At 38.0% G+C, this 13,513-nt stretch overlaps 1 protein-coding gene across 1 annotated transcript in view; it reads left to right on the top strand.

The window, feature by feature from the left end:
• Positions 1 to 13,513, top strand: part of VCAN (versican) — a 105,016-nt gene that overhangs the window by 77,966 nt on the left and 13,537 nt on the right. The window contains exons 6-9 of the mRNA XM_026087164.1: positions 538 to 651; positions 1,539 to 1,652; positions 8,952 to 9,110; positions 9,850 to 9,932. Coding sequence (XP_025942949.1) covers positions 538 to 651; positions 1,539 to 1,652; positions 8,952 to 9,110; positions 9,850 to 9,932 — 470 coding nt within the window. The remainder of the gene's footprint in view (positions 1 to 537; positions 652 to 1,538; positions 1,653 to 8,951; positions 9,111 to 9,849; positions 9,933 to 13,513) is intronic.

Genomic DNA, 13,513 nt, shown 5'->3' with positions numbered 1-13,513 from the left:
ATCCTTTCAGAAAAATAAGACCTGTGGGCATTGATTGGTTAAATACAATAAAAGGAAATAAAAGCAACCAGCTAGTGTGTTAAAGAGATATATGTTCTGTGTACCCAGTCATTCTGCATAAACTAACCTCGTTCAAAAAAATGCATTTTCCATTCATTTTGCATATCTATAACTGTTTTCAGCTATAATTGCCATGTCATGCCAACTAAATCCTCAATAGAATATCACAACTGCCAAATATAGTATAAAGTGCTATGAAAAAAATGCAACAATCCTAAAAATGATTTATATTTGTTCATAGTAAATATCATGTTATTGTTAAAGTTGAAAATAATGATGCCTGCAAATAATAAGCTTTACTGTTTTACAAAACTATTTTATTCATAGTATTCTATGATATTATAGTTTCTGTAACTACAGTAAAGCCTACAACATCAAAGCAGAAATGAGGAAATATGTTTCTTCTTCCAAAGATCCAACAACACATCTGTTCTCTAAGACTACAGAGTAAATTTTCTTCTTCTACTTGTTTAACAGGCCAAGATCCATGCAAGAGTAATCCCTGCCTTAACGGTGGTACCTGCTATCCGCGTGGTTCATTTTACATCTGTACATGTTTGCCAGGTTTCAATGGCGAGCAGTGTGAATTAGGTAAGGCAATGCCATCTACATTTATTGTCCACAGCTTAATTAGAATATAAAGTTTTCATCTGTGCGATTTGGAAAAGGAATTGTGTGTTTTGAAGTTGATAAATACCTAGGTATTTGAAAAATTCTATAGTCAGGCCTTACTTGAGAAAAATAAAATGAAGGAGGTCTACTTACCACTTTTCTCTCTCCCTGTAAGTTGCACATGCGCATACACAAACAAACACACACACAAATGTAAAGGAATTATTAACTAAACAGAATGACCTAGAATTCATGAAATTAAATTCATAAATGCATCAAATAAGCATTATTATTTGAAATAGTTCCTTAAAAGCTTTGTATAATGATTTGACAGGGTGGAAAATAACCTAGTCCCAAACATAACTGGAAAGCTGAGCACTGAATACCAGCTGATATTTTTTCAGGCAAACTGTAAATATGATCAGTCAGATACAAGGATGTTTTTTTGCGCCATGGTCACACACCATGGAGTCATATGCAGAGTCAAATTCTCCGCAGGTAAGGGAAAATACTACATTCTGCACAGTATGCCTTCTTTCTCAGCTACACAGTGAGGTGAAGATCTAGATTTTAGAAACTAACTCAGGAGTCGCAGTGCAGGATATAAGAGTATGTATGTATAAAATTGTGGATCAGTAATATCGCTTTCCTGAGGGAACTGCTGTTTCATTTGTGAGTGAGGAGAGTGGAAGGTTGAGAATAGTGAAATCAAAATTAAGCAAAGAAAACCACTCTGTTGGATCTTTTGCAATACTTCATTTTTGCAGATTGTATTGTGCCTACTAGTAATTATGACTAAAGATGAAGAGCATTTCCCTTCTAGGAGGTGGGTGGGTTATAAAAACACTTCTGGATTTATTTTGTAGATATTGATGAATGCCAATCTAACCCATGTCGGAATGGAGCCACGTGTATAGATGGCCTCAATACATTTACTTGTGTCTGTCTGCCAAGCTATATAGGTGCTCTCTGTGAACAAGGTAAGGCATATTTTTTAACCTGTGGTGATCTAGATCTCAGGTATGTTATTATCAAAGAGGCAAAACTCCATTACTTTCCAGGAGCTCTAATATGAGTAGAAGTACTAGAGCACTACAAGCACTAGCACTACCCTGGCATGGTATTAGCAGTTTCAGGGGATATCGGGGAATATAGTCTGTTGGTATCTTCCCATCAGGCCTCTTTTCTGCAGTATCTGAAATTTGCAGATTCGTAAAAAGTTAGACTGTACCGAGATGGAAGATGCACAACTACTCTTCATTATGAAGAAGCATACCAGCAGCTAGCTAAGACTTCCAACTTTCTACACATATGTTTCCGTTTTGACATCCTTATGGAAAAACTAGGCAAAGCCTCCTATAGAAGTGGGAGGATGGAAGAAACTGTCAAAATCTGTGGGAGGTCATCAGTGATGAGAAGAGGTTATAATTTTTAGTGTTAATAAAACCTCATGATTTGTGGCTCAGGACTTTCTGTTTAAAGTTACATCTGTGCCATCTTTTGCAGATGGATGAGAGCAAACTCTATCCACATTGACTAGAAGCCGCATTACTGCTGTACCAAATGTGAACTAATACTTTCTTTTTCTCAGTGTGGCTTATTTGGGCAGGCTTGATGTCTAAATACAGCCATACAGTTTTCAGGCGGCTCCATGGGAAGCACAACATGCTCATATTTGCTTGCAAACTACTGGGAAGGCACATAACCAAGTTATCTCATTGCTGTAGTGATGTTTATAATAAAGGGAGAAGAGTTGTTTTCTGACAGAGCTTCTGTCTTACAAAGCTGTAAACAATGTGAAAGACCCGTCACTTAGCAGGCACCACTTGAAAGTAGGAATATTCTACTGAATATACTTAATCACATATCCACTCACGAGGGGCCATAACCTTGACATCTGCATCCCAGACTTTTCCAGAGTGACTCGTTCTGTGATTATTTTAGGAAAAATAGGTGCAGGAGCACAATTACAAGGAAGCTGTAAGAGACTTTCTAAACTGAACGATTAAGAACAGATTAAACATCTGAGTCTCCATAATTGTCAGAACATTACCTGCATGAAATCCCCCTATATTTAAGAGAAATGTTTACAGCGCAAGATGCTTACTCAGTGTGTGCATGTCTGAGAAGGAAAAGGGTAGCAAAATCTGGTCTGTCAGTAAAATTAATGAAGGCATTTCCATAAAAAAAAGAAATGGTGCTTTAAAGTGTACTTTCTAAAGCTTATACAAATATCTTTCTCTTTTTCTTCAGCTGAATGGTTTCATTCACCGGTCAATGAACTAGAAATTCTGATACTGTTCATTAACATTGACTATTTTAAGGCTTGTCTCTCATCTTCAGCTGAATGAGTGAAAGGCAGTTTGCAAACTCTTCCAGGTCAACCTGTAGAGATTTGTTTGTTAGAGCTGAAACCTCTGGAAGCTGACTAGCTCCAGCAGTTGTCACGTTTCACTGTTTAACTCTTTTAGTAATCTGGCTTGCCTTACAGTTTGAAAGGCCTTTATGAATCTGTTCTCCAGAACTACAAGTTGACCGTGTTTTCACAACAGAAGAAAAAAGTGTTCTTGCTCCCTTCCTCCTCCCCTTCATTTCAACATATCCATAGTAGTGAATGGCTCTGAGCACCATGGTAGCTTTAAGCTGCTTTTTATGACCAACCTGAGAGTGCATTTTAGGTGGTTAATGGGAACGTTTCCTAGTTTGTCAATCAGAAACAGAGCCCTGCTCACTCAGCTTTGGAATTTAAATTTCCTCTACTTAAAGTCCTGCAGTGGCCAAATTTCCATTCCACCAGACAAAATAAAACTGTGCTGGAGATTCAGACACAGTTGTCTGGCAAGCAGGCTTTATTTCAAGGCATCAGTCCTGACCTCACTAGATTTAAAGACCAGCCAGAACAACAGAATGTGTACCTCAGTGCCACAGGAAAGGTGGAGTTGAGCACACTAAGATTATATTTCATTACTTGTTCTTTTTTTTTCCAATATATATTATTTATTTTAGAGATCTTCAAAAAAAGTAAAGCTGAAGGGCTTAGTAGACATGGTGCTGAATATTCAAAATGTCATGGAAGTGAGTGGAAGCAGCGAGTGCACGTTGCCTCTGAAAATGAAACTCGAAAAAGGAGACAACTCTGTTATGTTCTGGTCCCAAGACACTGTTGTAGAAAAACATAGAGTTCAGAATATAGCCAAAATGCCCCTGTGAGACTTTTGCGGAATAAAGGCTCAGCTGATGTCTGAGCTAGGATATCCACAAGGAATTAAGCAAGAGTCACAGCTAGGAGAGGATATGACTAGAGGACAGTGTGGCTGCACTTGGGTGATTTAAAGCCCTTCAGGGAGCATTGGCAGGTGGTAAAAGTTAGAGCAGTCTTCAGGGTGATCTAACCTAGCATAAAAGACAAATTCTGAGAATCAGTGAGCTGTAGTTGGCTCCTTGACAGCCATTTTTCTTGCAAGGTGGAATCAGTTCAGCAGAAAATCTAAGCCCAGGAAYCTATTCCTGAAGAGAGCCAAAGTTGTCTGATAATAAAAATAGAGCAATCAAAGCGTTTCCTTTTTAAATCCAATTGGTAGCTCAGTAAACCAGCATCGTTTCTGCTTCAGACTAAATGAAAGGTGAGTGGAGTACATCTGTTAGAAAATGCCTCCTTTTCTCCATTGTATGTGTCTTTTGAAAGTACAGCTGCATATTCTACATACCATTTGGTGACATTTGCATGTCACTTTTTAAATGCAGAAATATCCAGAAAAGATTTTCACAGGATGGCTGCAGGCTGAAGAAGGACATGAGTCTAGTCTTTTCCTGGGGGACTCATCGGTCGTTCCATTGGCATCACCCTGTGAAAAGCTGTTCTGAGACCTTTCAGAGAGTCCAAATAAAGGAGCTCAGAGCCTTCCAATTTCAATGCCTAAAGCRTTGCTTTGCAAGCTCCATGTTTGGGAAAAGAGGGGAGGAAGCTCATTTGATACCATCTCACACTGAGGACCAACTGCCTATCTGGAAATCAGTGGGRCTAAGCATAGAGACTGGTCCCTAAGGACCATATGAGGGTCTGTGACTATTGTTTCAGTATTTGGCTCTCTATATTTGTGATGAGGAGTACCTTACTTCATGAATAGTTACAGAGGTAACAACAAAACTGTAAAGAGACTGCAAGTTGGACTTCAGTCTAGAATAAGCTACCAAAGTGTTCATTATGAGAACTGGGTGGATGGGCACCTGTTTATATCTTCCTTTTCCTCTCTCGGTTGGCTAGAGTTTCCTTTTGTTTTTCTTTCTCTCTCCTTGCTATTTTAGCTGGTGTCTACCTGCTTTCAAGGAATGGTGTTTGTGTTTTAAACTTAAGGGTTGGCTTTCTGTGCTGCAGGATTTCTGCAGACACTCCTTGCCCAGCCTGTTTACCAAATGCAGCTGCATGCATGGAACTATGTGCCAAAATGGCACATATGTGTTTTTTAGCGGACATGCCTCTTTGGGATAATACAACTAACCGTTTTGTCTTCCGTGTTCCCAAAGCAAAACATTTTTTTTTAATTATCGTCAGGAACAATGTTATTTATAACCCACTTTCTTTGTTCAAATGTTTATGATTACTTCTGTCTCTTTTGATTCGCTTTGTTCTCAGAGCTTGGTAGCTTGGGATGGAAGCATTTGAGAAAGGCTCAGTGCAAAGATGCCTTCTGAAAACAGATGGTCTCTAACTGATGTCTTTCAGCTGAGAAGGGATTTTTTGAATACTTACCAGAGAAATGTTTTCTCCTCAAGATGTGTGGGCTAACTCATCTCTGACATTTGTTCATTACCTGAAGCCAGACAGTCACAGATAAAATTCATGGCTGAGTAAGAATCCCATTATGTTTTAGTATTTGTGTTTCACTCTCTATTTTCTTTAAGCCTCTTACAGGATTTGTTTAAAGATAAGGGACCTATTGTCAGCAGCTTATTGCAGCTGTTGAAAAAGCAGAACCTACCTATGCATTACACCTGCAAGGTACTTTTTTTTTAAATGTAGTGTTTAGAGATGTTGTTATATATCTACAACTGCAGTTATAGAGAACAGAAGCTGTGTGGGTAACTCTTTGCACACATCACAGAAAATTAGCCTGTAAATTGTAATAAATCTTAAGACTAGTGAGACAATTTTTAAAATGCCGTAATCATGACATGCAGACAAGCAGTGTTTCAGTTGTTCCATCATGTTCTGGAATAAGTTTACATAAAGCTATGATTACCTCCCAGGATAAGTATACAATGAACGTGGAATATTGTATTCAGTAAGTCCTTACACCTACTCTGCTCACAGAAAATTTATGCCCACCTGCAGTTAGACTTTACTTCTCTGGTAAAGGCTATTAAAAACTTATACTCGTATGGAGCCCTTACCTTTGTGTGACTCTCAGCTTTGTTAATGTAGTAGGACATACAAATGCTCAGTATAAATCAAAGCTTGTTCCCATCTGTGTAACACAGAGATGAAACTGTTGCTTTTTTTTTTGTTTTTTTGTTTTTTTTGCCTGGCTTGCATTTTTTTTGCCTGGCTTGCATTTTTCATCCTCTGGCCTCCTGATTCGCTCCAGCAGTGAGCCAGGACTCTCCCTTTCACCGTACATTTTGCCCTCTTCTCTTCAACCCCTACCCCCAAATCCTCCCTTCCTCTTCCAAAAATCCTATGTCTTTTATAGCCTTCAGCCCTGTCTTTTCCTCTTCTTGTAGTTTTGGGCTATAAACAGGTGCAGAAGAAGGTATTCAACTATCCTTTTTTCTCATGAAAAACAACATGCCATTTTGGGTTGGGAGKGGTTGTGCATACACCATGGGTGCATGTATATCAACTATAAGTACATATGCCAGTTTGGTATCCTCTGTCTTAAGCTGAGAATAGAAATCTTAATATCCACATTTCAAGGTTAGGCCATTATATCTCATTCTTTGAACTCAGTCTTTTAGCTCTTGTATTTTCACACACTTTGCCTCCCTCACATACCACTCAGCAGATCTTCCCTCAAATCTTGCACTTCTTAATCACAGTAGCCTGAAACTGACTTTTCTCAGCATGCAAAGCTGCTTGTTATCTGACTTGTTTCCTGTGGGACAAGATGGTCCCCAAACAAGATGAATAATAAAATCTTAAGTGCCTTCACAAAGGACGCAGCACTGTTAGTCAGCATTGTGTGGTTAAATAAATGTTCTTGAAAGCCAAAGGCAGACTAAACTTTAAAATTGCTTAGATCCCAGAGATTAAAGCTGTATCTGCCGCATGCACCAAATGCAGAATACAGCGAGGGAAAACATCAAAAACTAACAACTTGATAGTATAGATTACATTCCTTTTTCATATTTGGGATTACTCAAAGCACAGGCAGTTTTCTACAGCATAACTTGTGGAAAATAGAAGAGGGAGTAATCAGTTTAAGTTCTATTTTGCCTCTATATTTGCTACATTTGTGTCTGTACTGAAAACTTTTTAAAAAGATTTTGATACCAGACTCCTAGGACAATCGCTACTATGTTATTAATGTTGCCAGAAATTATCAAAGAAATGCCACTGAAGTGATATAAATGTATTTATACGGATATAAAAGTGCAAACATATCTGAAGCCTAGTTTTTATGTCGGGAGATTTTAAATGGGCAACAAAAATTCCAAAAAATAGAAGCTTTCATGCTTCAGGATGTGAATGATCTCTTCCTGCTATGAATTAAGAATCAGCCTTGCCTCATGGACAAATTATTCCCTAATTGTCTTGTTGTGGTAGAGCAATAACCGGCCACCACTGAATATACATTAGCAGCCTAATTGTACCAGTGGTCTGATCCATTATGGCAGTTTGTATGACACATGACCTCTAGCTAAAGCTTGAGAAATATCATAATTAAAGAATGTGCAGTCATACGTAGTTGGCACATTCTATAATGTTTGGCTTTTTCTGTACAGTTGCAAAAAGACCCTCTTTGGCCAAAGCATGTTATTGACTTTAAGAAATCCCATTTCATACTCAGAATGTATAAACACCTCTTGAAAGGCAAGATGGTTGCTTTCAAACTTGGTGGAGAGCAACAGACTGTTGCCTGATGAAAAGAAAAATGCAGCTTTGTGTTTCTGTGCTTTAGCATCCTGCGATGGAGGCCCTTCTGGGTGACTGGCAGCATGTTCAGATAGCTGGAACAGGATGTAGTCAGGACATGCTGTGATCTGGAGCTGAAGTGTCCTTTATGGTGCCATTTCAACTGTCTGAGTTTTCTCTGTTTTTTCTCCTATTCCTCCCTAAAACTGTCCCTTCTTGGTGGCAAGCTCCTCTCATCATCAAGCACAGCTCAGACACAGTCAGGCATCACATTTGTTATGCCAGTCTTATTACAGTACTGATTTTGTCTGTGATTCATTCCTGCAGTGTTGGTGCAGAATCAAACTTGAGGTGGGAACTGTATTGTTTCTTGCCTTCTATTCTGTTTGCAGCTGCCTAATGTTGACAAAATAATTAATGTCAAATCCAAAGATTGTTACAGCTCCAAAGCTCATGTTTACTTCTCTTTAGAGAAAAGGAAATACTGACTGATGTGAACTCCTGTCTATTACACATTCTTATTAGTACCATCCCTCATAAGAGTACAGACAATGTGCATTTCATTTCTTTATGTTTCAGTTTTACAGTCTTCTTTAGAAACTGATACCTATAATTTTATACTTTGTTGAGGAAGGTGGGTTTTRGAGAAGGACTTGGAGGAGTGAACTTATTCTTCAGAAAGATAATACTCCAGGTTTGCGTCTGTGGATTGAACAATGACAAGTGTTTTCCTTCATAATTATTGGTTACTTCCAAACCAAAGTAATTCAGCACAGTGACTCAAAGAAATATTTGCTGTACAGATAATAACTCTTATCCCCATATACAAACTCAAAAAACTCAGATGGAATGCAGACCAAAGGCAATCTATCATCCAGGCTTTTCGTTCATCCAGAATTATGGACTAAAAATATCCTCCTGGGATTGCTCAAGTACAGCACAATATGATCAGTAGAAGCTCACAAAGTTGCCAATGAAAATTATATTCCTTATGCAAGTAATATTCATACAGCTGGTACTGAAACCTGGTAAGCAGGACTACCTGAAATTAAGTCCTCAAGGGTGAGTGGCTATTTTTTGCATTTGTACTGCTTAATGGATGGATACCTTCCTGAACCTTTGCACTGCAGAAAATCCATCTATTTCTGTGAAACGTGTCCATGTTTCATGCCCATTGTCAGAAATGTGATTTGTTTATTTGTCACAGACACGGAGACCTGTGATTATGGCTGGCACAAGTTCCAGGGACAGTGCTACAAGTACTTTGCCCATCGTCGTACATGGGATACAGCTGAACGAGAATGCCGTCTCCAGGGAGCACACCTGACAAGCATCTTGTCTCATGAAGAGCAGATCTTTGTGAACCGTACGTATTATTAGAATTCCTCTAAACAGGAAAGGGCACTGAGGATTCAGAACTAGTGAAATATTCTTCTGATCACTCAGCTTTTATATTTTCTTTTTAAAATACACTTATAAAACCTTTTAAAATGCACATTGTGTTCTTGATGTTTACTTTTGCTGTTAAGTCTAGTTCCTTATCGCAGTTAAGTTATTATTTATTATGTAGAAAATATTTTTGCGGGAGTGTAATAGAGCTACTTTTTTTAGCATTGAAAATATACAAAACTTTTTTCTGGAAACCTTAGGTTTTTGGGTTTTTTTTTTCAGCAGGTTTCATTGTCCAGGCTCCCATATATTATGTTAGGTAGGCATAAAGGAGTAGTTCCTTTGTGTTATGTTGCAAAATATTTATCAGTCACCAAAAAAAAGTCTGGAAAATGTTATTGATTAAATATATGTATCATTTATTTTTCTGATACGCACTCAGGTAGAAAGCTAACCTGTTTCTTTTGGGAGGCACAGTAAGGAAGGAAGAGATTGTTTAAAACTCTTAGATCAGAATCTGCATTTTTGTAGACTTCCTGAATTAAAATTAAAAAGCTGAAGAACAGCCTGTAAATAGTTGTTTGCATAGTGAGTAAGAGAATCTTAAGAATAGGATGTCTGATTCATTCTGTGCAAGTTCTTTTATTAAGATAATGATGAAAACTCTCCCATTTATGGGAAAGTTAAAAATATTCTTCTGGTTCCTCTCGCTTTAGGTATTGGGCATGACTACCAGTGGATTGGCCTCAATGATAAGATGTTTGAGCGTGACTTCCGCTGGACTGATGGTAGCCCACTGGTAAGGTGCCTTTAAAATGAAGTCATTTATTCATTTATTTTTGTGGTGGCTTATCAAATTCCCACAGAAATGAGAAAAGCTCCACGAAAGAATGCAGTCACTAAATATGCATCCAAGCAAACAGCCAGGAAACTGTCTTGGTTTGGGATAACTACTTTTCTGTGATATATTTCTAAAATCTTATTCTTGGTTCGTATTATACATGTGAGAGCTCCCTAAGTTTCCCAACAGAAACCAACTCATAAGGTTTAGTCTGAGAACATAATTTAAGGGTCTTTGCTGGAGCTAGTTTGTTCTTATCTGCTCTTACACAAAGATACATGTGAGAATTCTCCTCTTTCTTCTGTGTGTGGAGCAGAATGCATTTTTCAGATGGGGATATGGCATTCATATCCTCACATTCATGGGTCTTTGAGAGCACATTAAGGAGTCTCTTAAGTATTCTTGGAGACTGTTCTAGTGTGTATGGCAGCTGTACAGCCTGGATTGAAAAGCAGTCATCCTTAGGTGGTTCGGGAGGCCTGTAACCAGTAATCTGTCCCTAAAATTTTAAGATGCTCTTGATATCTCCTATTGCCTTAAGACATGAAGGAAAATCAGCAGGAGGAAAGGGAAAACACTCTCTACCCACCTTTAGTTAAAATAAATCAGAGTGCTGGATACAGGAAATCGTTGAGCTCTTTCCAGTTCAAACCAGTCTCTTCTGTAGAAGAGACAGGTGATTTATTGCCATTCATTAAAGGACATTATATTAAAAAATTGGTCAGGCTTATTATTTTTGCTCCCAGTTGTGAATTCTTCTGAAAGCAGAAAACACCTGGACTTCAGGACACACACATGCACATGTTCATACATGCACAAAATGGTCATTGCTTCATGTGGCTATAATTTATGTAGAAAGACACGTGGAACATAGCAGCTTTCAATTACTGCCACTTCATGTAAACAGGCTAAGGCTTAAAACCCTCTAAAATGACTGTAAATGAGCCATTTCTTGGGAAACTATCATGTGTGGCAGGTGACAGTACAGGAAAAAGAAAAAGAAGATCAAACTGTTTTGTTGCCTGATTGATAGCTAGCTCTCTGGTGGAGCTATTGTACACATTTGTGCTTGGAGGCACAGTGTCTTCCAGGATGTAAGCAGAGGACTTTCTTCTGACCTTTTCCCTTACCTCTGCTCATGTATTCTTATGAGCACCTGATGTGCCATATCCTTGAACTCCAATTATTCTGGATTTCATTCTGTCTCTTATGTGGCTTCTTCCACATCACTGACAGTGACAAGCACCCTCTGAGGGTGGTTTAATTTTGAGCGGAGCTTGGGAGAGTGCCAATCTCTCTGTATTCATTGGACAAGGAACCTGCACTTCACTAAGGGACCTGGAGTTAGGAGAGAGAAATTTGCCAGTAAACATAGTGCTTGAAGGGTCAGCATGTCTTATACTGGGAGTGTGAAACAAGATACAAACTCATATATTGCAAAGACAGATTTGATAAATCAGTGAATGATGAATCCCAGGAAATTAAAATTGGTGCTGAGATTCTATTTCTAATACAAGCTGCTGGGCAAGTGGTGTTAAATTTTTACTTTATTTCTGAATTTTAGCAAAAGAAGGTATGCTAGGAGCAGGATAAGACCATCTGCCCAACAGATTTATCTTTTGATTGATCTTTATCCCACTTTCCTATTTTTTTTTTTAAACAACTTCTCTCTCTCTCTTCCTTTGGAAACAATCTAAGAGCCTCTTGAATTCATTTATGTTCATCATTTCAATAGCTTTCCCTCATAACTTATTCCATATGTTTTATGGATGCAGTGGTTCTGTGTAACTTCCTTGTTTGCTCCTTTCGCCTATTTTTTAATTTATTTTTCATGCTTTCTAATCCCCCTTCAGGTGATAATGATTTATTACTTCCCTAGTAACTGAGATAACAATATCATAATCAAACATATGCGTCAAATGTATTTCTCTGATGGTGTTTTAGAATTTCACTGAATTTGAACACTGTGTAGGTCAAAAACTTACATTGCTCATATATTTGCAGGTGAACAATAGCATGATAGTTTTAAATGCATTATGTAATTCGGGATCATAAAAATCAGCACAATTCCATCAGCACTCAGGTTCTAACCTGAATGATTAGAGATAGCTCTTGCATATAGCCAGGATCTAAACAGCCTTCTGGTATTTTACATGTTGGGTGCATCTGTAACTGAGCTGTGCTTTTATCTTTGTGAACTAGCTCTGTGTTTTCTTCAAGATAATATTATCTCTCTAGAATGCTATTTAATGCTTCCAGCTTAATAGAAAACTTGTCAAGTCTGCTAAGGATTCCCCTGATATCAGCATCTGAATCTGAAAATCGTGCTTATAATTCTATAAGTTGTTTTTTTTTTTAGTCCAGATCTTCATAGGTTAGAAAAAAGCAAACAAAACAACAAAATCCACAGGAGATGTTGCTGATGGACTTGTTGGCCCAGTGCTACTGTTTTACTCAGTACAGCCCAGATAAAGTAACTAATAAATGTTGTTTGTAACGTCATGATTTCTTTAATGTAAATTTTCATTCTGAACCAAAAAGCGGGGCGGGGGAAGTAAAATTAGGAATCTGTGGACCTCAGACTCTACCACTGGAGATTATGGAACAAGGTTTGGATTACTTTGGTACACATTTTCGATGGACATGAGAAAAAAAAACACAACTTAAATAATCAGTATGTTGAAAGAAACCCTTTTGCCAAGTGTTGGCATGCATTTTATTAGCAGTTTCTGGAAAGGGACTCAAATGCTCTTTTTCCTCCTTTGCATCTAAAAGATATTTCAACCAATGAGTTCAATGAAAGGAGATCAGTCATTTTTTGACATTTTCAGCTCATAATGCTGTTGTGTTTTTCCAGATTTTTTTAAGTGAAGCTAAATACCAACCACCATTAAATATAATAGAGTTGGACAAAAACACATGCAAGAGTTCCTTAGTGAAAACCAATGAATGTACTTCCAAGCATATTGCACGTTGTTTCTTACTACATTGAGTTCTTGAATACGCATGTCCACCTTAGCTCTTTTTTTGTGGGTTGCATAGTCATATGCAGCATTGATATACAAACCTTGTGCTGTCTCACTTCCATTGCCTCCGAAAATACAGGATTTTTCTGTGTGTCTTGCTTGCTGGTTTGTGTGATAAACTCATCCCTGTCATTGGTCTAGTAATGTGGTGAAGCTTAAGTTCTTGAATGTAGCTGTGGAAATTTCCCTTCCCTCATAAATCAATGGATGAAAGTTTTGCCAACCAAATAAACAAGGACCATTCAGTTTTCTGTGCAGTATTACAGATTAGATAAAATCAGTTCGTGACACTTTAGTGGGATGAGAGGCTTGTTTGTTTTTAATGTGTGTAGGGTGAATTTGACCAAGATTTTAAAAAGGTGAATATGTAGAATTAAGCTTCTTACTGAGAAACCTACACTGAACAGTCCATTAAAGTAACTATGGCAGGCCAACAGCCCTACTGAAGACAACAAGAGTTATTTATATGCCTAATAAGGCTGTGACCATAGTCAGCTACTTCTGATAGTCTTG

The sequence above is a fragment of the Apteryx rowi genome, unplaced genomic scaffold (assembly GCF_003343035.1).
Source record: "Apteryx rowi isolate R43461 unplaced genomic scaffold, aptRow1 scaffold_707, whole genome shotgun sequence".
Lineage (NCBI taxonomy): Eukaryota > Metazoa > Chordata > Aves > Apterygiformes > Apterygidae > Apteryx > Apteryx rowi.
This window is presented reverse-complemented; position numbering and strand designations above follow the sequence as displayed.